The 26,959-nt window shown below is 52.3% G+C and overlaps 1 protein-coding gene across 1 annotated transcript in view; it reads left to right on the top strand.

Moving 5' to 3' along the window:
• LRP4 (LDL receptor related protein 4) overlaps positions 1 to 26,959 on the top strand; it is a 67,839-nt gene that overhangs the window by 35,933 nt on the left and 4,947 nt on the right. The window contains exons 17-37 of the mRNA XM_055142161.1: positions 1,428 to 1,636; positions 1,820 to 1,901; positions 2,845 to 2,950; positions 4,908 to 5,109; positions 6,119 to 6,308; positions 6,410 to 6,541; positions 8,181 to 8,321; positions 9,653 to 9,739; positions 9,844 to 10,015; positions 11,312 to 11,474; positions 11,605 to 11,830; positions 12,739 to 13,042; positions 16,008 to 16,226; positions 16,393 to 16,527; positions 17,803 to 17,911; positions 19,470 to 19,614; positions 20,037 to 20,150; positions 20,748 to 20,877; positions 22,826 to 22,893; positions 24,155 to 24,242; positions 26,193 to 26,334. Of these exons, the coding sequence (XP_054998136.1) occupies positions 1,428 to 1,636; positions 1,820 to 1,901; positions 2,845 to 2,950; positions 4,908 to 5,109; positions 6,119 to 6,308; positions 6,410 to 6,541; positions 8,181 to 8,321; positions 9,653 to 9,739; positions 9,844 to 10,015; positions 11,312 to 11,474; positions 11,605 to 11,830; positions 12,739 to 13,042; positions 16,008 to 16,226; positions 16,393 to 16,527; positions 17,803 to 17,911; positions 19,470 to 19,614; positions 20,037 to 20,150; positions 20,748 to 20,877; positions 22,826 to 22,893; positions 24,155 to 24,242; positions 26,193 to 26,334 (3,164 nt within the window). The remainder of the gene's footprint in view (positions 1 to 1,427; positions 1,637 to 1,819; positions 1,902 to 2,844; positions 2,951 to 4,907; positions 5,110 to 6,118; positions 6,309 to 6,409; positions 6,542 to 8,180; positions 8,322 to 9,652; positions 9,740 to 9,843; positions 10,016 to 11,311; positions 11,475 to 11,604; positions 11,831 to 12,738; positions 13,043 to 16,007; positions 16,227 to 16,392; positions 16,528 to 17,802; positions 17,912 to 19,469; positions 19,615 to 20,036; positions 20,151 to 20,747; positions 20,878 to 22,825; positions 22,894 to 24,154; positions 24,243 to 26,192; positions 26,335 to 26,959) is intronic.

The following is a 26,959-nucleotide window of genomic DNA, read 5'->3' as shown; positions in this document are numbered from 1 at the left end:
ATATGACCACCCCCCCCCAGCACCTCCAGAGGTAATTCTTGAGTGCAGAGCCCGGAGGAACCCCTGAGCATCTCCAGGTGGACCCAACAAGCAAAATAATAAAAATAATTTTTTTTTTTAAATAAAAGAGAAAAGGTTGGTAAAACCAGGCAAGAAAGTGTCCTGGGACATCCTGCAACAGGCCACAAGAGGCGAGAAGTGGAGAACCAGCAGGAAGGAGGGGCGTGAGCAGAGCCTCTCCCTGCTATGAGACCCAAATTCAAGTCCAGGTGCTCTGATGCTTTATAGCTAAGGTGCTGGGCCTTGGCCTCTGTTGGCCTCAGCGTTGCTCATATAGAAAAGTAAGAATAACGGGAGCGGAGGCCAGAGCAATAGGACAGCGGGGAAGGTGTTTCCTTGCACAACGACAGTCCGGGTTTGATCCCTGCCATCCCTTATGGTCCCCTGAGCACCGCCGGGAGGAATTCCTGAGCACTAGAGCCGGGAGGAACCCCTGAGCACTGCTGGGCGTGGGCCCAAAATCAATAATAAAAATAATAATAAAGCATGATGGGGCTGGAGCCATAGTACAGTAGTAGGGTGCTTGCCTCTCATGCTGCTGACCTGAGTTCCATCCCCTACCCACCAGGAGTGACCCCCAAGCACAGAGCAAGTCCTGAGCATCACCAGGTGTGGTCCAAAAACAAAAAACAAAATAAGGGGCTAGAGCAATAGCACAGCGGGTAGGGCGTTTGCCTTGCACGCAGCCGACCCCGGTTCGATTCCCAGCATCCCATATGGTCCCCCAAGCACCGCCAGGAGTAATTCCTGAGTGCATGAGTCAGGAGTAACCCCTAAGCATTGCCGGGTGTGACCCAAAAAAGCAAAATAATAATAATAATAATAATAATAATAATAATAATAATAATAATGACAGGGTGGCTATGAGAATCAAGGAGATGAGGCCAATGAAGCAAGGAGCACTACTCCTGGCAAGGGGTCTCCTTTCCTATAAAACTCTCTAAAAAGAGAAATTCTGTCGAATACAGAAGGGCGAAAGGAGGGGCTCTTGAAGGCAGAGGGGCGCAGCCGAAGCCCTGAAGTCAGAGAGATCTGGGGGGGCTGGGAGTTACCCTGCTGGGGCACAGGACAGATTAAGCAGGAGCGGTGGGGAAAGCTGGGGTGCGCCCATCCAAACGCATCCAGGCTGCCTCTCTGGGCTCCAAATAGAGTCGGTTTCTGCCGAACCCTCAAAACTGATTGGCGGGGTTGCCCCGCGCTCCCAGGGGTCAGAGGATGGAGGCGGGGCACGCCGAGGTGTGACACAGAGGGAGAGGCAGATCCCAGGAGCTGTGACTGAGCCGATGCCCCCGCAGGCGAGCGTCTGTGTCTGTCACTCTTGCCGGATTTAGAGCATTAAAAGGAGACCCCTTTCGGCCTTTGATCAGGTCTTGACAAGTTCCTGCTTTTTGCCCGAAGGATGGACATCCGTCGGATCAGCTTCGACACCGAGGACCTGTCCGACGACGTCATCCCACTGGCTGACGTGCGCAGTGCTGTGGCCCTCGACTGGGACTCCCGGGACGACCACGTGTACTGGACCGATGTCAGCACCGACACCATCAGCAGGGCCAAGTGGGATGGAACCGGGCAGGAGGTACGGCCCAGCAGGGGTGCTGAGGCCGGCCCCCTCCCTACACACACACACACACACACACACACACACACACACACACACACACACACACACACACCCTTCTTGTGCCTTTGCTAACCTGCAAATTGCACCCACTGATGGGTGCAAAGTCCAAGTCCTAACACGGCTTTGCTTCCTGCCCAGGTGGTGGTGGACACCAGCTTAGAGAGCCCCGCAGGCCTGGCCATCGATTGGGTCACCAATAAGCTGTACTGGACGGATGCAGGTATGTACAGGGCACTTACAGGCCGTGGCCCGGCCTCCTGGCAGGCCTTATGTTTGAGATCCGGCCCCCTTCCGGGAAGGTCGTTTCTGTCCTCTGCTGCGCCCTTGGTAGCTCAGCTGTGGGGGGTCTGCCATAGAGAGGATGCTGGAAGGGGGCATCTGGGAGGCACTTGAGGATTTGGTGTTTCCCAATCCAATGGCGAGCACACCTAACCCACGGCTGGTGCTTGAGACTGTTTTGAGGCATTTCCGGTAAGGAAGCTCTGCCCTGGGAGTTCCCTTCCATCCCTGTCTTAGAAGCATCGACTTTACCAAAGTTTGGAGAGGCCAAACCAGGGGAAACCTTTCCACTAGAGCCACTCAAAGTGTTGCCCCCGGAGCCACATGTCAGCTCTCTCTCTCTGGGAGCTTGCAGAAATGTGGCTTCTTAGGGGCTACAGAAATAGGACAACAGGTGGGGGGCTTGCCTTGCACTCAGCCAACCCAGGTTCAATCCCCAGTACTCCATATGGTCTCCCGAGCCCTCCGGGAGTGACCCCTATGTGTAGAACCAGGAGTAAACCCTGAGCACAGCCTGGTGTGGCTCAAGAAAAAAAAAAAAAAGAGTAACTTCCTGGGTTTCTCCCAGACCTACAGAAGTAGCATCTCCAGTGGTTAGGCTGCACCGTCTGTGCTCTGACAGGCTCTCCTGGTGTTTCCGCACATGTAATCCTTGCTCAGAGGATGGAGTAGGTTGCTGGGGTTGAAATAGGTTTGTTCTTCCAAGAGCAGAACTGGTCACTTCCCGGCCTTGCTTCTCAGAATGCAGTTCACTCAATGTTCCACGCTTGTCTACGACAAAATAGCTCGGAGCACTAACTGTGGGCCTGGCTCTGATCGGGGTATGGGGAGTCGAGTGAATGACCGAGACTAGAGTTGATGCCATGACCCCTGCTTTCTGCTAGGGACAGACCGGATCGAAGTGGCCAACACGGACGGCAGCATGAGGACAGTGCTCATTTGGGAGAACCTGGATCGGCCCCGGGACATCGTGGTGGAACCCATGGGCGGGTGAGCCCCTGCCCCTGTGGTCAGACCCACCTCTCCGGCCCTAGACCTAGTTGGGGGATCCTGAGGATGGTGGGCAGGACCGGCAATTATTGGGACCCCCAGGAAGCAGGTGCAGCTGGAATATCAGAGAGTGGCCTCCCCCCTCTGGACAAGGAGCCATTTAGGATATTTTCAGAGCAGGGAGATAGTTTCAGAGCTGAAGGCCTGGGGGATGCCCAGGTTTGATCCTGGCACTGCCTCGTCCTCCCTCTTCTATCACCACTGCCAGGAAGAGGCCCTGAACCCCACTAGATATGACCCCCAAACAAAAATTAGGGTGCTGGGGATTACCTAGACTACCAAGTCATATCGGGGGCCTTTAGGTATACACCCAGTAATGCTCAGGGGAATGTATGTACCAGGCTTAGAACTAGCAGAGTTGACAGAGTACAAGGCATGTGCCCCAACCTCTGTTACAATCCCCCTGGCCATGGGCATGTCTGCTTATTTAGGCAACAAATATGCTTGTTTGGGTTATTTATTTTACTGTAATTATTTAACCCGACCAGAAAAGGAAACAGCTCTTTTTCCCCTTCCATGCTGCCTCCCTTTTCTTACTCCCAAATGTTCCTAAGGACACTCCTTGGGCCACTGGCACTGGTGCCTCAAGGTACCTTTCTAAAAAAAAAAGAAAACAACCTTTTTTTTTCTTATTGAATTAATGTGAGATACACAGTTACAGAGTTGTTCATGATTGGACACAGTTACAGAGTTGTTCATGATTGAGTTTTGTTCCAACACTCTTCCCTTCACCAGTATATGTTTCCACCACCAATGTCCCTAGTTTCCCTCTAACCATCCCCCTTCGAAACCTGCCCTGCCCCTCCTTCCTGCTCTCTCTTTCTCTCCCCTGCCCCCCTCTCGGGCACTGTGGTTTACAATACAGGTGCCGAAAGGTTATCATATAATGTATATCCCTTTACTTCCTTTTATCACTCAGTCCTTTTATTTTATTATTATTATTATTATTATTATTATTTTTGCTTTTTGGGTCACACCCGGCGATGCTCAGAGGTTACTCCTGGCTCTGTACTCAGGAATTACTCCTGGCGGTGCTCGGGGGACCATTTGGGATGCTGGGAATCGAACCTGGGTCGGCCACGTGCAAGGCAAACGCCCTACCCACTGTGCTATTGCTCCAGCCCCTCCTTTTATTTTTTTTCCCCGTTTTTTTGTATCACACCCAGTTATACTCAGGGGTCACTCCTGGCTCTGCACTCAGGAATCACTCCTGGCAGTGCTCGGGGCCATACGGGATGCCGGGGATCAAACCAGGGTCTGCTGCGTGCAGGGCAAACGCCCTACCCACTGTACTATGGCTCCGGCCCCATCACTCAGTTCTTGTCCAGAGTGATCATGATCATTTCCAGCTGTCATTGTCTCAGTGGTCCTTTCTCTGTTCTAACTGCCCTCCCTCTGCCCGCCCCCCACCCCAACACTGTGGCAGCTTCTAACCATGGGCCAGTCCTCCTGACCGTCCTTTCGTCTGTCTTGGGCTATTTAGTTTCATACTATGTATTTGTTTCATATCCCACAAATGAGTGCAGTCATTTTGTGTCTGTCTGGAGGTACCTTTGGAGAGTGAATCCAAGACTTCAGAGCCAGCTCTGAGCCCAGGACAGACCTGAAACTGAGTCAGAAAACTTGTACTTTGTTTTTTCTTTTGTGAAGCAAAATAATTTTTATTGAGAGAAATTTACTTAGACATGAGAAGGGGAGAGGAAGAGAGGAATACATGTTCAAGAGAGAGCATGGGCTTCTCCAGAGAGAGAGAGAGAGAGAGAGAGAGACAGACAGACAGACATGTTCAGCTGAGAACCTGGGCCTGAGAAAAGCAAACCCAGGGCAACTATTGGTACCTGAGATGATCGGGCCCCTGAGCCCCCCTGGGGCTAACACCCACCTCGCCTGTGCCCAGGAATATGTACTGGACCGACTGGGGTGCCAGCCCCAAGATTGAGCGTGCGGGCATGGATGCCTCGGACCGCCAGGTCATCATCTCCTCCAACCTGACCTGGCCCAACGGCTTGGCCATCGACTACAGCTCCCAGCGGCTGTACTGGGCTGACGCGGGCATGAAGACCATCGAATTCGCCGGGCTGGATGGCAGCAAGAGGAAGGTAAAGGGGTCCTGCTTTATCCTCTGTCGCCCCTGCTCCCGCCCCTACAGGCAGCTCACAGGAGTTGGGGGGAGTTCTGCATTCAGAAGTTACTCATGGTGGTGTTCGGGGGACCCAATGGGATGCTGGGGATTGAACTCGGGTCATCTACATGCAAGGCAGGTGCCCTACCCACTGCACTATCTGGCCCCACAATAGGTGATCTTCTGTTATCCTCACCCAGCCCTGAGAGCCAGGCCTCGTGGCCTCTCAGCACAGCGTGGAACACCAGACTGAGAGGTTTTTGTTTTTTTTTTTTTTTTTGTGGGCACATACCCAAGAGTGCTTGGGGGCAACTCTCAGCTCTGTGCTGGGGCGGGAGATGGGGGGAGTCATTCCCAAGTGGTGTTGGGACCATATATGGTGCTGGGGATCTGGGGTCTGCAGTGTGCCAGACACATGCCCTAACCCCTGAGCCATCCCTCCAGACCAGAATCCGAGCTTTTGAAACTTGAGTTTCACAATGGGGGTAGCTCAGTTGTACTTTTTTTTTTTTTCAAGTTTTTGGGTCACATCCAGTGATGCTCAGGGGTTACTCCTAGCTCTGCACTCAGGACTAAATCCTGGTGGTGCTCAGGGTATCATATGAAATGCTGGAGATCGAACCCTGGTCTTGGCAAAGGCAGGCACTTACCCCTATACAATAGATCTGGCCCCTGCATTGTATTCTGACTTAGTCTTTTTTTTTTTTTTTGCTTATTTTATTATTATTATTATTATTTGCTTTTTGAGTCATATCCAGCAATGCACAGGGGTTGCTCCTGGCTCTGCACTCAGGAATTACTCCTGGCAGTGCTCTGGGGACCATATAGGATGCCAGGGATCAAACCCGGTTCGGCCACGTGCAAGGCAAACTCCCTCCCCACTCTGCTATCGCTCCAGCCCCCTGACTCAGTCTTGATAGCGCTGCTCTGTATGGACAGACTTGGTGTGGGGGGTGTGTGTGACACGAATGTTGGGGTGCTGGCAGGTGCTGATTGGAAGCCAGCTCCCCCACCCGTTCGGGCTGACCCTCTACGGGGAACGCATCTATTGGACCGACTGGCAGACCAAGAGTATCCAGAGCGCTGACCGGCTCACGGGGCTCGACCGAGAGACGCTCCAGGAGAACTTGGAGAACCTCATGGATATTCACGTCTTCCATCGCCAGCGGCCCCCCGGTGAGCAGAGCGCGCCCCGCCCCGGGAGGCCCTGGGCACCTCCTAAGCCCGCCTCTGCCCTCATCCTCCCTCTTGAACCCCTCCTCCCTCTCCCTGCCCAGTGTCCACACCCTGCACCGTGGGGAATGGCGGCTGCAGCCACCTGTGCCTTCGATCCCCCAAACCAAGCGGCTTCAGCTGTACCTGCCCCACGGGCATCAACCTGAGGCCTGATGGCAAGACCTGCTCCCCAGGTGAGTCTCAGCGCCACGCTCCCCGAGGCCACTCTCTTCCGTCCCTGCAGATGGCTCCTCCCGTGCGCTGAGAAACAACGAGTCTTGGGGCTTCTAGAAGCTTCAGGGACCACACAAAGATCTCAGCAGAGAGGAGAGACCCAGGGGAGCAGGTGGGCAGGATGAGAGAGTTTCCAGCTAATTCTTGTGGAATCTTTGGTTAGGAAAAGAGGCCCTTCCCTGAACGCTTTATCTGTTAGAAGACTATGAAAATAAACTGGGGTCGCTGGAGGGGGCCAGAGAGATAGCACTGTGGGGAGGGCCCTTGCCTTGCACACGGCAGACCCAGGTTCGATCCCCGGCATCCCAGGTAGTCCCCTGAGCACCACCAGGAGTGATTCCTGAATGCAGAGCCAGGAGGAACCCCTGAGCTTTGCTGGGTGTGGCCCCCAAACAAAACAAAACGAAAACCACTGTCGTGGCTGGAGAGATAGTACAGGGCACTTGCCTTGCACTCACTGGGTTCAACCCCCGACACCCCGTATGGTCCTCAAGGCTCCTGAGTGATCCCCGAGTGCAGAGCTGGGACTCGACACTGAGCACTGCCAGGTGTGCCCCGCCACCAGAAATAACGCAATAATGAATAAAGTGCAGTCTTTGGTTAGCACACAGAGCCCTTCAGATCCATCATTTTGTTTGCCCAAACTTGGTCTAACTGAAAAAAAAAAGAGACCTCTTTAGTGCAGTGGCACCTCTCTTCACTGTGACACTGTCGTGAGGGCACATCCAACGCGACAGCTGGAATGGGGGATCAGCATGGCTCCCTGGGGCTCCTCTGAGGCCAGCTCTAGGAAATTTGAGGGAGGGAGGAACTGTAGTAATAGCTCCTTGCTTGGGGCAATGCCATCTGTAAGTGGCGTGAACTGTATGGTCCAGCAACCTCCTCACAGTCAGGTTTCTGTGCTTTTAATTTGGTGGGCAGGGGGAGGGCTTCAGGGGGGAGGTTGGGCCACACACAACTGTGCTTACTCCTGGCTCTGCACCACTCAGGGATCACTCCTGGTGGGCTCTGGGGATCAACTGGGGTGTCAGGTGTGGAACTTGAGTCAGCCACATTCAAGGCAAGTATCACACCTGCTGTATTGCCTCTCCTGCTTGTCAGGGAGATCAGTCATAGTCATTCTGATTGAGCCAGATGCCGTGCTCTGTCCTTGACCCTTGCTATTGTCCCCATTTTACAGAGCTGAAAACTGAGGCCAGGGGCAAGAGTAGGGCATTACAGTGGGTAGGGCGTTTTCTCTTGAACGCAGCGAGTTCGACCCCCTGCATCCCATATGGTCCCCAGGGCAAGCACCGTCAGGAGTAATTCCTGAGTGTAGAGCCAGGAGTAACCCCAAGCATCATCGGGTATGACCCAAAAAGCAAAAAAAAATTAAAATTAAAATTTAAAAAAGGAAAAAGAAAACTGAGGCCTAAATCACTTGTCCAGAGTCATGGCACTAGCAGCAAAGGGAGCAGGGCAGGAGCATCTGTCACACACATGCGCGCACAGACACACAGACACACACAGACACACACACACACACACACACACACACACGCCATCTCCTCTGTGGCCGCATTGGTGTGACCGTGTTGTCCCTTCTCTCCCGCTGGGCAGGCATGAACAGTTTCCTCATCTTCGCCAGGAGGATCGACGTCCGCATGGTCTCCTTGGACATCCCTTACTTTGCCGACGTGGTGGTGCCGATCAACATTACCATGAAGAACACCATTGCCGTCGGAGTGGACCCCCAGGAAGGTGTGAGGGGCACCCCCTTCCCGCCTCCCCCCTCCCTGCACGCAGACACTGCTCTTCTTCCTGGGCTGCCACTCTGCCCTGACTCTGCCCCGGGGACTCGAGCCCTCTCCTCGGACACCCCTGTTTCTCTAGTGCATTCTTTTTTTTTTTTGCTTTTTGGGTCACACCTGGCGATGCACAGGGGTTACTCCTGGCTCTGCACTCAGGAATTACTCCTGGCGGTGCTCGGGGGACCATATGGGATGCTGGGAATCAAACCTGGGTCGGCCGTGTGCAAGGCAAACGCCCTACCCGCTGTGCCATCGCTCCAGCCCCTTTAGTACGTTCTTTTTGGCTGTCGGGGCATGGCTAGGGGTCTTCCCTCCCTCTGCTGACAACTACTCTGTTCTTGTTTGTGGAAGAGTTTAGGGTGGCAGGGGGCAGCTGGGGTGGGGGCTAAGCCACACTTGGTGGTGCTCAGGGACTGTTCCTGGCTCCACATTTGGGGATCGCTCCTGGCAGGGCTTGAGAGACCATGTGGCTGGCGCTAGGAATCGAACCCAGGGCCCCTGTATGCAAAGCCTGTGCCCCTTTGAGCCAACTCCTGGGACCCAGAACAATCCTGGGGTTTTTTTTGTTTGTTTGGTTTTGGGGGTGTCACATGTAGCAGTGCTCAGGACCTACTCCTCGCTCTGGACTCAGGGATCACTCCTGGTGGTGCTCAGGGAGCCCTATGGGGTGTCGGGGACGCATGGCCTATATGTCAGGCAAGCGCCCTCCCCGCTGTACTGTCTCTGGCCCCCAACTAATACTTTTTTTTTATTTGTTTGTCTATATATTTTTTTATTCTTTTTTTTTTTTTTTTTTTGCTTTTTGGGTCATACCTGGCGATGCCTAGGAGCTACTCCTGACTTTGCACTCAGGAATTACTCCTGGCAGTGCTTGGGGGACCGTATGGGATATTGGGAATCGAACCCGGGTCGGCCACGTGCAAGGCAAACACCCTACCCGCTGTGCTATCGCTCCAGCCCCCAAATAATACTGTTTTGATAGTTGTACATTCCCCTTGGTTTCTTTTTTTTTTTTTCCTTTTTGGGTCATACCTGGCGATGCTCAGTGGTTACTCCTGGCTCTGCACTCAGCAATCACTCCTGGCAGTGCTCAGGGGACCCTATGGGATGCCAGAGTTTGAACTGGGTCGGCCGTGTGTGCAAGGCAAACACCCTACCCGCTGTACTATTGCTCCGGCCCCCCTCCCTTTGGTTTCTTCCCCAACAGGGCACGGGCTCTGCAGCGGGGCGGGCCCCTGCCGGGGAGGTGTGGGTCCAGGCTGAGCCGCCTTCCCTCTGCAGGGAAAGTGTACTGGTCAGACAGCACGCTGCACCGGATCAGCCGCGCGAGTCTGGACGGCTCCCAGCACGAGGACCTCATCACGACAGGTGGGCCCTGCCCCCCCCAACCCCGGGCCTGCACCTCAGGCCGCCGAGCAGGCGCTGGCCCTGTGCATGAAGGCACAGGTGCATGCTCTCCTGGCTTCCTGCAGGCCTGCAGACCACAGACGGGCTTGCCGTGGATGCCATCGGCCGGAAAATCTACTGGACGGACACGGGCACCAACAGGATTGAAGTGGGCAACCTGGATGGGTCCATGCGGAAAGTGCTGGTGTGGCAGAACCTTGACAGTCCCCGGGCCATCGTGTTATACCACGAGATGGGGTGAGCCCCGGCGCTGGGGTGCTGGGCGGCAGGATGGGCAGTGGGTGTGGGGAGGGCGGGCCGTGGAGGAGAAACAGAACAACCGGCCAGAACACTCTGGCTGTTGCACCCCCTTGTTTCAGGGACTCCGATTGTGGAGAGGCCGGAAGTCAGGAGCCCCAGAGTTAGAAAGCCAGGAATTCCTCCCGCCTTTTCGAGTTGTGTCTGTCACATTGGGGCCTTTACTTATTGTGTTTGGGGTTTTTTTCGTTGTTTTGTTTCTGTTTTGGGGCCACATGTAGCAATGCTCAGTGGTTACTCCCGGCTCTGCCCTTGGGAATTACTCCTGATGGGTTCCGTGAGACATAGGGGATGCCGGGAATTGAGCCCTGGTTGGCCACATGTAAAGGCAAGTGCTCTCCCTGCTGTACTATCTCTCCAGCCCCATGGGCCCGTTATTTAAACCTAGTGACCTCGCCTGTGAAGTGAAAGTGATGGTGAATTGACTTCCCTCTGGGTCTCCAGTGAGGAATAAGAGAGATCAGGCACGGAAAGAATTACTTGCTTTTGGGGCTGGAGCAATAGCATAGCGGGTAGGGTGTTTGCCTTGCACACGGCCGACCTGGGTTTGATTCCCAGCATCCCATATGGTCCCCTGAGCACCGCCAGGAGTAATTCCTGAGTGAGTGCAGAGCCAGGAGTCACCCCTGTTCATTGCCGGGTGTGACCCAAAAAGCAAAATAAAACAAACAAAAAAACAATACTTGCTTTGTCTTGTTGTTTGTTTGTTTGGGGCTACACCTGGCAGGACTCAGAGGCTATTTTAACTCACGGCTCAGGGATTGCTGCCAGTGTACCAGGGACCATGTGGTGCTGGGGATCAAACCCAAAGTGGTCGTGTGTGCAGAGCGCATGCTCCAGCCCCTTGTTCCATCCCCTCAGCTGCATGCAAGCCAGCACATTGCTTCTTTGCCATCTCCCTGGGCCAGCTTTAGTAGTTTCAAGTGTCTTCGTGTTATTGTGGAAAAGAGCTCGAGAACTTTCTCACCCTGTTATGTCTGAAAATGCTATACCAGTACACAGCTCTGCCTTTTTGCTCATCACAGACTTTAACTTTAGGGGCTGCAGAGATAACACAGTGAGTAGGGCACTTGCACAGTCTCAACTTTGATTCGATATAGTCCCCCAAGCACTGCCAGGAATGATCTCTGAGCATCACCAGATGTGACCCAAAAAAAAGACTGTTGGGTATCATGTTCGTTCTCATGGCACACTGTTGCTATGGAAATGACCTGCTGGTTATCCATCCGCGTTCAGGTTCATGTACTGGACGGACTGGGGGGAGAACGCCAAGTTGGAGAGATCTGGAATGGACGGCTCCGACCGGACTGTTCTCATCAGCAACAACCTTGGCTGGCCCAATGGACTTACCGTGGACAAGGCCGGCGCCCAGCTGCTCTGGGCTGATGCCCATACTGAGGTGGGCCTCCTGCTCCTGCCACATCCCTGCAGCCTGGGGAGACGGGAGACGCCCGTCTTGGCTGCCCCCTGGGGCCTCCCCAGGGCTGACTGCACCCCCTGAGGACCCCCACCCTGCCCTTCCTCTACAGCGCATTGAGGCTGCAGATCTGAATGGAGCCAATCGGCACACGCTGGTGTCCCCCGTCCAGCACCCGTACGGCCTCACCCTGCTGGGCTCCTATATCTACTGGACGGACTGGCAGACCCGCAGCATCCACCGTGCTGACAAGGGCACCGGCGGCAACGTCATCCTGGTGCGATCCAACCTGCCGGGCCTCATGGACATCCAGGCTGTGGACCGCACTCAGCCACTGGGTGAGGAGATATCCTTGGCTCGGGAGCCTCCAGGGTCAGGAACCTTCTGGAGCACAGAGGCCGCTGAGCCCCGGCCGGAGAGCGGGTCCCCTTTCCAGGCTCCAGCCACATTCCTCAGGGTCGGGCGGCCATGGCACCTGTTTTCAGATAACTCCTGTGAGTTGTCCCTGCACCTTTTGCTCCATCCCTGTGAGCCACAGCGTTCTCTCCTGAAAAGCAGGCGCCAGGCTCAGCCATGCGGCTCCACGGGGGCAGCTCCAGCACTGGTGTTGGGTGTGACCCTGGTGGGCCCCTGTGCACTGGGGTAGCCCCCTCATTTTTTTTTTTTGCTTTTTGGGTCACACCCGGCGATGCACAGGGGTTACTCCTGGCTCTGCACTCAGGAATCACCCCTGGCGGTGCTCAGGGGACCATATGGGATGCTGGGATTCGAACCTGGGTCAGCCGCGTGCAAGGCAAATGCCTAACCACTGTGCTGTTCCTCCAGCCCCAGCCCCCTCATTTTTAAGGTGAGGGTTGAGCCCCACACCCAATGGTGCTTAGGGCTTGCTCCCTGCTCTGTGCTCAAGGGAAACTGTTGGCGGGCGCTCAGGGGACCATATATGATGCCGGGGACCAAACATGGGTTGTCTACATGCAAAGCAAGTGCCCTACCTGCTGTCCTCTCTCTCAGCCCCCATCGAAAGAGATTTCTGGTTATCTCTGGGCAGCAGGGATATCGCTCAGGGTTTGAGCTCCTGCCTTGCCTAGGTGAAGCTCTGGGTTCAATATATCCCCAGTCCTGCAACAATAAGTAAATGAAAAAGCAGCGGGTGGTCCGTCCCCCCGAGATGACAGCCTTTGTAAGATCCAGACAGGATTTGAGACTGGGCACCAGCACTTGAGCTTTTATCCTCCCCCATCCTCAGGCTTGAACAAGTGTGGCTCCAGGAATGGCGGCTGCTCCCACCTCTGCCTGCCTCGGCCCTCCGGCTTCTCCTGTGCCTGCCCCACCGGCATCCAGCTTCGGGGTGATCGGAAGACCTGCGACCCCTCCCCTGAGGCCTACCTGCTCTTCTCCAGCCGGGGCTCCATCCGGCGGATCTCGCTGGACACCAGTGACCACACCGACGTGCACCTGCCCATCCCTGAGCTCAACAACGTCATCTCCCTGGACTACGACAGCGGGGAGGGGAAAGTCTATTACACCGACGTGTTCCTGGATGTGATCAGGTATGAGGTCCCCTGAAGACTGCGAAGGACCCATCCAGGCCTGCTTGTGTCGCTATCCGGGGCAGGGGTCTGGGGCTGGGGATCTGTGCAGATTTCTTCCTGCTCTGAGCTACTCAGCGACCTAGACAGTCACTTAGAAGCCAGCTCAGCCACTTGGAGGTGTCATCATAGCAGCATCCCAGACATTGGGATGTTTATTTCATTAAAGACCCTGGGATGGAATGAATGTACTCATTTGTTGGGATATGGAAAACTCAGGATGAGACTAATACCCAAGGACAGTAGAAACAAGGGCCAGGAGGACTGGTTCTGTCCCCACAAGACAATGGCCTTTGGAAGCTTATCACAAGTGGGTGGGGAGACAGTTAGGACAGAGAAGGGACCGCTTTGACAATGATAGTTGGAAATTATCACTCTGGACAAGAACTGGGTGCTGAAAGTAGGGGAAGGGAAGTACACGATAACCTTTCAGTACCCATATTACCAACCATAATGCCGAAAGGAGGGCTGGAGCAATAGCACAGCGGGTAATGCGTTTGCCTTGCACTCGGCCGACCCGAGTTCAATTCCCAGCATCCCATATGGTCCTCTGAGCACCACCAGGGGTAGTTCCTGAGTGCAGAGCCAGGAGTAACCCCTGTGCAACGCCGGGTGTGACAAAAAAAAAAGCAAAAAACAAAAATGCCGAAAGGAGAGAGAGGTGGGGGAGAGAGAGGAGGGAGATAGAGAGGAGACAGGCTGGGAGGGATGGGGGCGGGAGGTGGAGGGGGGAGATAGGGAGAGGGAGGGAAACTGGGGACGTTGGTGATGGGAAATGTATACTGGTGAAAGAACATTACATGACTGAAACCCAATCATGAACAACTTTGTAACTGTATATCTCACTGTGATTCAGTTTTTAAAAAGAGAGAGAGGGGAAAAAAGACCCATGGAAGCTCAGCCAGTTGAGATACACAAACAAAACCAGAAAGAGTCAGGCTGGGGACCTGGAGCCTCCTCTCTCTTTCCCCTGGGGCCCGCGGGAGCTCTCGGCATCCCAGCATCCCCAAAGACTCAGGGGAAAGACGCCAGCACTCAATCTTTTATCTGTAATGTCAGCCACAGCTCATGGTGGCTCCCAGGGCTGAGGGGTTCTTGCTTTTTAATTTTTTTAAAAATATATATAGTTTTCATTTTTTTCTTGTTTGTTTGTTTTATTTTGAGGACACACTAGAAAATAAACACTCAGGGGTTACTCAAGGGTTACTCCTGACACTGCACTCACGAATTACTCCTGACACTGCTCTGGGGGCCATATAAGATGCCTGGGTGGGCCATGTATAAGGCTTATTCACTGTACTATCTCCCTGCCCCCCCCAAAATAGTTGTTTTGATAACAAGTTAACAATAGTATCAACATTTATGGTTTTGATATGCAGTAACTGCACAGCACCATCACCAAAGTACCCATGTCCCTTCTCTCCTTTCTACAGCTCGGTAGTCTCGGCTGCAGTCACAGACCTAGGGCTTGACCTGGTTCATCACTGTCTATTCTCCATTTGTTTCTCTCTAGACCACAGATGAGTGAACTCACCCGGGTTTCGTCTTGCTCCCTTTGACTTATTGACTTAACATGATACCCTCTAGTTCCATCCAAGTTGCAGCAAACTGCAAGATTTCTTCTTTTCTTATGGCTGCATAGTATTCCGATGAGATTTTTTTTTCTTTTTAATTCTTCTTAATTTTTCCCCCCACCAGTGAGGAAGGGGATGCTCCGCCAGCAGTCAAGAGGTTGGCGGAACCTCTCACACAGAAGAGCCTCTGGGATGTAGAATAGTTTAGAGATGTCCCCACTTGCTTGTGCCAGGCCCCAGGCTGCGGGTGAACAATCTGGTTTAGGGATTCTGTAAAAATTCAAGGTGTGGCTGGAGAGATAGTATTGCATGTAGAGCACTTACCTTGTATGCAGCTGACCTGGGTTCAATCCCCAGAGTCACACATGGACCATATGTGCACCATGTATGGGTTCCAGTTTTGACTGAGCCCCACCAGGAGTGATCCCTGAGCACAGAACCAGGAATTGCCTCTGAGATTTTGACAGATATTTCTTTTCTTTGGGGGGGGAGGGGAATTCCTAAAACTGTTCTCAGGGGGATCTGGAGACTATATCCCACAACACTTGGCCGTTTGGGTGAGACAGTGGATACTGCAGTGCCACTCTGCTCCAAGAGTGCTCGGGGCCAGGGGCTGGAGCGATAGCATAACGGGTAGGGCGTTTGCCTTGCATGCGACCGACCCGGGTTCGATTCCCAGCATCCGATATGGTTTCCTGAGTGCAGAGCCAGGAGTGACCCCTGTGCATCGCCAGGTCTGACCCAAAAAGCAAAAAATAAATAAATAAATAATTTTTTTTTTTTAAAAAAAAGAGTGCTCAGGACCAGGCAGGACCAGGGATTGAGCTTGGGTCTTATGCATGTCAGGCGTGCACTGCTGACCTCTGTGCTGTCTCCCCTGCCCTCATTTTTTTTTCTTTTAACCTTTGCACTGCACCAGATTCCCTGCTCAGTCCTGGGGTGCTCCTGCTGGTGCTCTGGGGATGATGCAGTGCTGAAGATGATGCGGTCCCACGTGCAAAGCATTCTAGCCCCCCGAGCCATCGTAATACGTCTCTCTTATAATCACCAGCCACAACCCTTGTCTCTTCCCTAGGTGTCAGGGGAATTATTAACCTGATTTCTGGCAAGACAAGAGTCCAATCTGTTCATAGCAGGAAACACTGACCTCCTGAGGATTTGTTCATTAATCGTGCACATGTTTTGCGGACCTCCGCTGTCCCCAGTGCTCAGTGCTGAAGAATGTGCCTGCAGTCTTGTCGCTGCGTGCGGGGAGCCTGTTGGGTTCCAGTTATGGCTGCAGGGATTAAAGGGGACTGAGTCTACCCTGGTCTGTCAGGGTCACTCATCTAACCCCTTGGTGCTTCTTCCAGGCGAGCGGATCTGAATGGCAGCAATATGGAGACGGTGATCGGCCGTGGGCTGAAGACCACAGATGGGCTGGCAGTGGACTGGGTGGCCAGGAACCTGTACTGGACAGACACAGGCCGAAACACCATCGAAGCCTCGAGACTGGACGGCTCCTGCCGCAAAGTGCTAATTAACAACAGCCTGGATGAGCCACGAGCCATTGCTGTCTTCCCCAGGAAGGGGTAAGCTCAGGCCAGCCGAAAGGGGACCCAGGGAAGAGGGATGTGGCAGAGAGGTCCTGGCACGCTGCCTCGGAGAACGGTCTCTGGGCGTCTGCTGTGTATGCTCAGCCTTGGGGTGTCATCCTCTCCTGCCCTGGGGATGACATCGGGGTCTGTCACCCCTCAGGTATCTCTTCTGGACCGACTGGGGTCATATCGCCAAGATCGAGCGGGCGAACCTGGATGGCTCCGAGCGGAAGGTCCTCATCAACACAGACCTGGGCTGGCCCAATGGCCTTACCCTGGACTATGACACCCGCAGGTGGGATCCCTGTCCCCGCAGCCTTCTGGACACCAGGCAGGGATTAGAGAGGCTGATGGAGATCCAAGCAGTGAATCCAAACAGGAGGTTCCCTGGGGGGTGGGGAAGAGAAAGGGTCAGAAGGATGAGCGAATGCGGTTCCTGAATCCAACCCGAGGTGGGTTTTGCTTTTCAGGCTCATAGATTTTTTTGGGGGGTGCAAGGGCCAGTGCACAGACATCAGTGCCTAGGGTTGCTCTCAGTGATACCTTGATTGAACCTGGGACTCCCGCACGTTGAGGTGCCCTGTAGCCCCTGAGCTATCTCTCCAGCTTGCTGTACATGGTTTGTATTATTTTTGTTTATCTGATTGATTGGTTTTTATGTTTCTGTGGGGTTTGAGCTGAGGGCCTTCCCTGGCACTGCGTAGGGGTTACTTCCAGCTTTTTGCTCAGGGTTCACTCTCGGTATTGTTCTGGAGACCATGTGGTACTAGAAGTCAAACCCGGGGCCTCCCAGATGCACACCCCGTGTCTCACCTATTTCTCCGTTAATTAGAATGTCATTAGCAAAGCATGTAGCGTGGCTGGTCACACTACCTCCAACCACTTAAGGGTGGATTCTTGTCCTCTCCTGATCTCATCAGACACTGAATTGGCAACTGCTGATAAAGTGCAATTTGGGTGCTGGAGTGATAGTAAGCCAATAGGGCACTTGCCTTGCAAGCAACTGACCCGGATTCCTTCCCTGACACCCATATGGCCCTCTGAGGCCCACCAGGAGTAAGCCCTGAGCACTACCAGGGATGACCCCAAACCCAAAGAAATAAAAATCAAGTGTCATTCCTAACTTTGGGGGCGGGTCACAAATCTGTCTACCTCAGAGCAACCCACATCTCCCCACTGGACTCCCCAGCTACTCTCCAACTCCTCATCAACACGTTTTCTTTTCCTGACTTTTTTTTTTTTGGTGGGGTGCAGGGAGGGCGGTGCTCCAAGAACTCAGGATTCATTGAGCTTCTTGTCAGTGGATGAGGGAACCATGGTAGATGTTAGAACCTGAGAGGTGAATAAAACACGGACCCAAAGGTAGTACAGTGGCTAGGGCACTTGCCTCACACATGGCCAACTGGGTTCGATCAACAGCATCCCACAGGTGGTACTGAGAGTCCAAGGAGTGCTGGTGGTCGAACCAGGACCTTAATCTAATGTGGCTTCTTAAGTGCTCAGGGAGAGACAGACGGCTCCGGGATTCCCGGGGGTTCCTAGAGCTACCCTTCCCTCTTTTCCTTCCCAGGATCTACTGGGTGGACGCGCATCTGGACCGGATAGAGAGCGCTGACCTCAACGGGAAGCTCCGGCAGGTCCTGGTCAGCCACGTGTCGCATCCCTTTGCTCTGACTCAGGTACTGGCTCAGGAGAGAGGCAACAAAGCTTGCGTGATGGTCAGTTTCCTGGGGGTCCCCAGCAGCAGCCTCAGCCCTCATCACTAATGACTGAGCCTGCTAGGGTGGCAGCTGTGCACTAAAGCCTTGCTGTCCTGGGTCCGGTCACACCTCTCCTCCTCGTCCCCCCACCCCCCCCCCACACACACTTGTGGCTAGCATTCGAGGCAGTGGCTCTTGCAGAATCAGCAGAGGTGCTTGTGAAAGTTACAGTGTAGCCTCCTGGGTCCTGGAGATAAGGAATCGGTTTTGCGGGGCTTGGGCCCAGTGATGCACATTCTTTCATAAAGTCAGTCTTGAGGGGCTGGAAAGATAGTACAGTGGGTAGGGTGCTTGCCTCACATAGGGTTGAATCAGTAGCATCCCACATGGTCCCCCAAGTTCGGCTAGGGGTGATTCCTGAGTGCGGAGCCAGGAGTAACCCCTGAGCATAAATGAGTGTGATCCCCAAACAAAATGAATAAACAAACATCAGTCTTGAGTTAGCTTGTTGGTGCTTATTGAGCCCCTCGAAAAAGGCTTGCTAAGTGGATGCAAGTTCTGCCTGTGACCTTAAGCTTTGGAGGAGACACTGAATGGCTCAAAACTGCACTTACTGTGAGATAAATGTGTTGAATGACAGCGTCTTCCTCGAGTCCACACAAAGCATTCACAGTAGCTAACTTTCTATGCACATCATTCCTACCATGTGAATTATTCTTAGACCTGACTTTAGAGCTTTTGAGCCCTGTCAAATAGTTAGGGAAAGAGAAGAAGATTTACCTAGCCTGAGACCCAAACAGAGATTCTTAATCATTCAAAAATCACTGTTCCTTTGGGACAAACGCGCATTCTTATTTCCTGCGTTGTAACCTACTGGCCAGGTTTTGTCTGACTTTACTCAATGACAGCCTTGCCCCCAGCCCCCAGCCTCCAAATGTAAAACCATAAAATAATAGTGAATATGGATTTCCCATCTACCAGTTACCCCTGGACTGTCTAATGTGTTTCCCAAGGGATATACCACTTTCACTGGTCCTCTGGTTGAGAATCTCAGGATTACTGCCGTCCACATAAGACATCATATCAGAAGAAGAGAGTTTGGTCCAGGGTTCTGGGGAAAGTTCCAGAAGAACAGACACTGTAGAAGGAACTTCCAGTTGGCTCCTATTTGCTAGATAAAAGAACTCATGGATTTATTGAGCTTCTTGTCAGTGGATGAGGGAAATATAGGAGGTGTTAGAACCTGAGAGGTTCTTGTCCTTGGGGCACTTCTTTTGGCTTAGACAGACATTAGCAATGGATGTTTCAACCCACTGGTTGAGGCAAGGGCCAGGCACAGAGCAGCCCAGAGTGGAGACAGGCTGTGTCCTTATGGTCTGGGGGCGATCTAGACAGAGCCCTAGGTGGGGGTGGATAAGAGCAGCAGAAGATCCCAGCAGAGGGAAGGCACGTGCTGAGGTATAGAAGCTGCACGGTTTGACTGGTGAATCAGATTTCCCTTTTTTGATTTTTCTTTCGGATCACTCTGTTTGAGCAGCAGGACCGGTGGATCTACTGGACAGACTGGCAGACCAAGTCGATCCAGCGTGTTGACAAATACTCAGGGCGGAGCAAGGAGACAGTGCTGGCCAATGTGGAAGGACTCATGGATATCATCGTGGTCTCACCTCAGCGGCAGACAGGTGGGCTCCCGGTGCCTGCGCCAGCTTCCTTACTCTGACTGGGGGTGGCCTGTCACCCCAGGACCATTCATGATCAAGACAGCTAGAGGGGCCAGAGCCATACTACCACAGATAGGGCATTTGCTTTGCATGCGGCCGACCTGGCATCCCATAGTGTCCCCCAAGCACCGCCAGGGATAGTTCCTGAGCACAAAGCCAGGAGTAATCCCTGAGAATCGCTGGGTGTGACCCAAAAAGAAACAAAAAAGACAGCTGAAGCTGTCGACATCCTTTTGGTGCACATTCCAGGCTCTGATGCCTTGGCAGCCACCAGTCACCTCCTCTGCCATCACCGGGTGGTGGGTAACCCCTTGGATCTCTTATTTCATTTGAGAAGCATCAGACTGTGAGATCAGACACTCATCCTGCTTTGCTCTCCCCAGGAACCAACGCCTGTGGTGTGAACAATGGTGGCTGCACCCACCTCTGCTTTGCCAGGGCCTCCGATTTTGTGTGTGCCTGCCCTGATGAGCCCGATGGCCGTCCCTGCTCCCTAGGTGAGCTGCGCAGAACTGCCTCCTGGGACAGCAAAGCCCCTGGAGGGACAGGGGATCCGCAGCTTCAGCTGTGTCCTTCCGGATGGCATTTCCCTTGGGGTCCTTTGGGATAATAACTGGGATAATGAGTGGGGTTTCGAATGGCACAGTTCTGCATTGGTCTGGAACTTTCTAGAATGGACCGCAGGTCTCCTAATTTCCTGATCCCCGCCGCTGCCTGTGCATTAGTCATTATTCTTCCTGACCTTTGTGGGCTGGCCAGCCCATCCAGGGCTATCAATATTGGACCCAAATGCTCGTTATTGATGGGATGAAGAAGTACCTCTAATGAGGGTGCTAGGATCAGGGGGCAGAAAGGGTGCTTGGGGGCTGGGGCAATAGCATAGTGGATAGGGCGTTTGCCTTGCACGTGACCAACCCAGGTTCGATACCCAGCATCCCATATGGTCCCCTGAGCATCACCGGGTGTGACCCAAAAAGAAAAAGAAAAAAAAAGGGCATTTAGTCAAGTTCTCCACCGTGACTCCTGGGGGCCGTCCATAGAGATATTAGACTCCAATAGCCCACAGCAGTTGTTGTTTATTTTTTCCTGTCCAGTTCCTGGCCTAGTGCCCCCAGCTCCCAGAGTTACAAGCATGAGTGACAGGAATCCTGTGCTACCCAACACACTCCCTACCACCCTGCACTCCGAGACCAGCCAGACCCACACATCCCTGGAGGAAGGAAGGTAAGTGGGTTCCACTTGTGACTGAAGGTCCTTTCATTCATATCCTCTGCCAGCAGAAAGCCTGAGTTTGGGCTTAATAACTCTTACTATGTATGTGTGTGTTTGTGTGTGTGTGTGTGTGTGAGTGTGTGTGTGTTGCGTGCACTCCAGGGATGGAACCCAGAGCCCTACACATGCATGGCAAGCACTCGACCTCTGAACCCCATCTCTGGCCTGTCACTTTATAATTCTTGATAATATCGGCTGGGGGGAGTTAGATCACAGCGTGAGTCAGCAGCCCTGCCTCATTGGATTGGGAGATAATACTTTTTAGGGGTGAGGAAGGGATGGGGTTGGGCCACAACTAGTGGAGTTTGGGAGAACGTGTGATGCCAGGGGTCAAACCCATGCAAAGCATGCTTTCTGTCCCTTGAGCCATCTCTCTGGCTCCCATGGAGATGCCATTTAGATTTGTAGATTGTCACGTGTGGTAGACTTTTAGCCCTGTGGGCAGGAGACTTTAAGGGCAGCATTATTGTGGGGCAAGGGTCACACCTTGAGGTGCTCAGGGCCTGTTCCTGGCTCTGTGCTCAGGAGTGATCTTGAGAGTACTCAGGTGACCAGATGCAGTGCTGGGATCAACCTGGGATTGGCTGTGTTCATAGCAACTACCTTAACCCCTGTTCTATCCCTGTCCTCAGAGATGCCTGCTCATCAAGTATCCCCTTGAAGTTACTTACCTTCCTGTCATTTCAAATTAGTTCTGTGAACCCTCCCTCTGGGTGTCTTGCATATTCTCTTGTGAAAGAATGAAGGGGATTAAAAACATTTTTGGGGGGGGGCCGGAGCGATAGCACAGCGGGTAGGGCGTTTGCCTTGCACGCGGCCGACCCGGGTTCGATCCCCGGCATCCCATATGGTCCCCCAAGCACCGCCAGGAGTAATTCCTGAGTGCAAAGCCAGAAGTAACCCCTGAGCATCGCTGGGTGTGACCCAAAAAGCAAAAAAATAAAAAATAAAAAATAAATAAAATAAAAACATTTTTTGGGGGGTGTCACACCCTGCGATGCACAGGGGTTACTCCTGGCTCATGCACTCAGGAATTACTCCTGGTGGTGCACGGGGGACCATATGGGATGCTGGGAATCGAACCCAGCCCTACACGCTGTTTGGCTCCAGCCCCAAACATTTTTTTTTTTAGGTCATTAGACCATGTAATAATCTTTATACAATCAGCTTGGCTGGTAGCTTTTTCAAACTATTCCTGGTAGTTCAATAACGTTTATTAATGATACTCTTAGCATTCTTTCACCTCCCAGTCCTCTCACTTCTCAGAGGAATTCCAGAGCACAATTTTGATTTTTGTTGTTGCTTTTTTGGGGGGAGGCGGGGCTGGGGAGCTATGGGGAGGCACACCTGTGGTGCTCAGGGCTTACTCCTAACTTCTGCCAGGTCTCTGGGGGCCATATGTGGGGCTGAGGATCAAACCTGGGTCAAGTGAGTGCAAAGCAAGTGCCTTATATGCTATAAGAGTACGTATTTTAAAACACATTTATCCACGCTAGAGTGTCTTGAACAGATGAATCACAGTGGTTTCTCTATTTTTGTTTTTTTGTTGTTTTGGAGCCATGCTTGGCACTCAGGGGTTACTCCTATCTATGCACTCAGGAATTACTTCTGGCAGTGCTTAGGAGACCATATGAGATGCCAGGAATCGAACCCCGATCGGCCGTATACAAGGCAAATGCCCTACCCGCTGTCCTGTTACTTCAACCCCTCAGTGGTTTCTCTGCATCTCCTGTCCTGCCCCCTCCATGCGGCTACTTTCTCCCACCTGCTGCGTATTCCACATGGAAGCCCACCCCTAGACCTTTCCCCCTGTCCTCCACAGGACTCTTCCCCCTTCTCGGAGGAGGACAAAGTCTTGAGGGAATACAGAGGCTTCACCTTCAGTTTCTCTGCCCCACAGATGCTCGGAAAAGGATGCCCGGCTGGGCCTCTGTGCACATTCCAATGAGGCCATACCTGCTGCTCCAGGTAAGTCGAGGGCTCGCCTATTTGGAAAAGATGATATAAGAAAACCAAGTCTCCTCTCCCAGAGACCTTCTGGAAGTTTCACTGGGACTCCTGGGATGGATGAACCCCGCTCTTAGATTAAACACAGAGAAAGTGAGTCATAACAGCACACTGATACTGGCATTTTAAGTCATACATGTATGCACATGCACACGCGTGTGTCTGTGTATATCTTTTAACCTCCACTAGTCCCTGTATTTGTGTTTTAATGGAATTTATTATTGATATGTAAGTAATGAGAAAATATAGGTTTAGAAGTTAAGTGACTTGAGGCTGGAGCAATAGTACAGCAAGGAGAGCACTTGCCTCTTACGCAGCTGACCCAAGTTCAATTCCCGGCACTGCATATGACCCCCTGAGTCCACCAGGCATGGCCCCTAAGCACAGAGCCAGAGGTAACCCCTGAGCATCACCAGGTGTGTCCTAGAAACAAGGTTAACCAAGGGCCTGGAGGGAAGTCAAAGAGGTAGGGCTCTTGCCTTACATGAGGCTGACCACAGTCTGTCCCACCCTTGTGTAGTCTTGGAACACTACAGGTGTGATCCCTGAGCACAGAGCTAGGAAGAAGTGTCTTGTCTTTTTCCTTTTTTTTTTTTTGGCAGGAAGGGGAATGTCACACTCTGGCAGTGTTCAGACTCCCCTGTGTGGCATCAGGGACTAAAGCAAGGTTACCAACCTTAACCCTTGTACTATCTCCCTGTCCCTTGAATGTCTTTCCTTCAGTTCCATAACTAGTCAGTGGTGGAACTGGGGTTGGAGATGCTGGGCTGGAGAGAGAGGGCAGTAGGTAAGGTGCCCATCCTGCTCACAGCTGACTCAGATTTAATCCCTGGTGCTACAAAAAAGAAAAGAAAGGGGCTGGAGCGATAGCACAGCGGGTAAAGTGTTTGCCTTGCATGCGGCTGACCCGGGTTCGATTCCCAGCATCCCATATGGTCCCCCGACCACCGCCAGGAATAATTTCTGAGTGCATGAGTTAGGAGTAACCCCTATGCATTGCCGGATGTGACCCAAAAAGCCAAAAAAGAAAGAAAGAAAAGAAAAAAGGTACCAACAGTGAGAGGTTTCCTCTCAGCACCCAGAGAAGGAGTCCCCTACCCACCCTGGGATGATTTGAGATCCACCAGCCAACAAAGGAGTCTCCATATTCCCCTGCACCCCTCTTAATACTGACCAGAAGATCTTGGGTGGCCCCCACTTATTGTTTCCCTGTTTTCTACAGGGGAAGGACTTCACGTCAGCTATATAATCGGAGGACTCCTCATTATCCTGCTGATTCTGGTGGTGATAGCTGCTTTGATGCTGTACAGGTAACTCAGTCTTTGGGCTTCCCTCACACTCAGGGGACCCCTGACACCCTAATTGTTTGCTGATCTTCCCTCTAACCAACCTTATTTCAAGGCTGGGTCCCCACTCCGAGCAGAAGGGCAGGGCCGATTGCTGAGTTCTGTCTTCCTCCCCGGTCACAACCCAAGGGGTTTCCCCGTTTTCTGATAACGGCCACCCTTGGGATGTTCTTCAGAGACTGAGATGCGGGCACCCAGGAGGTTGCCTTGTGCACTCAGCAAGAAACAAAACTGTTTGTTCTGTCTTCACATTTTTCCACCACCCACACTACCTCAAACCACCGGAAGCTAGAACTGATTTTCTTTTCACATAAACATACCCTTCGCTATAACATAGATTGATATATCATGTCTCGGCAGGGAACATCCTGGGCAGGGAGAATGTGTATTTTCCAATTTAGAATCTTTTTATATCTCTCTTTCTCCAATTTTCTTGTTTGTTTTGCGCCACACCCAGCAGTGCTCAGGGCTTGCTCCTGGCTCTGTGTTCAGAGATGGTATCACTCCTGGCATGCTCAGGGGACCATATGGGGTGCTGGGATCAAAACCAGGTCAGCCGCATGCACGGCAAATACTTTAGCTGCTATGCTGTCTCTCTGGCCTCATCTTTCTCTAATATTTTAACTACAGATTTTAACCGCAAAATATTTGTGGTTTGCAGCAAAAGTAGAAGGATTTTGCTGCTGCCACTATGGTTCTGGCTAATAATCACAACAAAAACATTCATCTAGTGAATATGTATCAATGCCAAAACAACCTTGTAATGTGGTGATATTATTCCTCACTTCCTAGCTGAGGCTCTGAAGGTCAGATAATAACAGTTAGCTTATGTCCACCAAGAACCCAGCCAGTGGGACTAGAGAGACAGTACAGGAGGTAAGGTGCTTGCTTTGCAAGCAAGCAGCCAACCCTGGTTCAGTCCCTGGCACTAAATATGAGTCACACCAGGAGTATCTCTTGAGTGCAGAGCCAGGAATTAGCCCTGAGTACAACCAGCAACCAGATGTGGCCACAAAACAAAACAAAATCCTAGAAAGTAAATGGCAAAAATGGGATTGAAGCATTGTCTTTCTGCGGTAGAGGGTCAGGGGTTTGGCCCAAACCCCCATAGTGCTCAGGGGTTACTCCTAGCACTGCACTCAGGAATTAATCCTGTTGGTACTCAGGAGACCATATGGGATGCCGGGGATAGAACCCGGGTTGGCTGCCCTACCCCACTTAACTATCACTCGCGTCCCTGAAACATTGTCTTATCTGAAATTAGATAAATATCTGTTACTTCTAACAAATGATACCCAAACGTAGCAACTTACAGTGACAACTTCTATTCTCTCACAGTTGCAGGGGGTCAGAAATCTCAGTGCCACTGGGTTGGGTGCCTCTTGTCAAGTTCTCCAGGGTGGGGGGTGGGGGATAGGGGGCAGAAAGTTCAGTCTTAGCAGGGGCTGCAAGCAGCTTTGCCTGAAGGTGCATAGGAGGCCAGGATTCCCTGCCAAGCACACTCGCATCCTGCTGGCAGGAGTGAGTTCCTCCCAGGCTGCAGGCCTGGTGGCCTCAGCTCCTTGCTGCTTGTTGTCTGGAGGTCCCCTCAACGCAGGGCAGTTACAAAACAGAAGGCAACTTGAAAAAGAGCGATTTGCTTCCCCCTAGAATTAGAAATAAGGGAGGGAGGGCAATCTGAGACGAAAGTTCGTTTCCTTAGAATCGAATCTAGGGCGAATGACTTCTGTATATTCTATTAGTGGCCATTGCATCCCACACTCAAAAGGCAGTTCAGAAGGTGCGAGAAACAGAAGTGTAGGGTAGGGGGTCACTGATGGAGTGATGGAGTCATCCATCCCACAGGCTGCACCTTCCCTAGATCTTATCCCTGTAACCATCTGAACTCATTTCTCGTTACCTTTTCTCCTCAAGACACAAAAAATCCAAGTTAACCGATCCTGGAATGGGGAACTTGACTTACAGCAACCCCTCCTACCGAACTTCCACCCAGGAAGTGAAAATCGAAACAATCCCGAAGCCTGCCATGTACAATCAACTGTGCTACAAGAAAGAGGTAAAACTTCAAATTTGTATTCAAGGCTGTTTGGGGGGGTGAGAGGGAGGTAGATGAGTCTAGATTGTTCTATTCTAATTACCAAACCCACTAGTATGTGTTGATAAGCAATCCTATGTTCCATTTTGGAAAGGATAATGACCAAATGTGACTTGGGTTTTTGGAAAGACCTAGAATCTCAGCTAGAGAGATTGAAAGTGGGTCCCAGAAGTTTTAGGTCTGAAAGGTTGTAGGTACGTGGGCACTTTGCTGCTGGGAGATGGTTCCCAGGCTCCTAGTTCTTGGGGTTGTCATTCCCCTAAAGTGGAGGTTTTGCTCCACTGAAAAGCCACAAAACTTGAGCTCCAAGACTCACTTTTTTTTCCCTTTCTTTCTTTCTTTTTTTTTTTTTTTGAGGGAGGGAGAGGGTCATACCTGGCCGTGCTGAGAACTGACCCCTGGCTCTGTGCTCAGGGATCTCTCCTGCCATGACTCAGATCATATGGGGTGCCAAGGAGCAAACCTGGGTCGGCTGGGTGCAGGAAAAGCTCCTTACCTGCTACACTATTAGACCAACCCAGGAACTCAATTTTTCTAACGTCTGATGCAAGCTCTGGCACTGATGGCTGGAATAGATGGTTTTTGT

This window comes from Sorex araneus, chromosome 6, assembly GCF_027595985.1.
Source record: "Sorex araneus isolate mSorAra2 chromosome 6, mSorAra2.pri, whole genome shotgun sequence".
Taxonomy (NCBI): Eukaryota; Metazoa; Chordata; class Mammalia; order Eulipotyphla; family Soricidae; genus Sorex; species Sorex araneus.
This window is presented reverse-complemented; position numbering and strand designations above follow the sequence as displayed.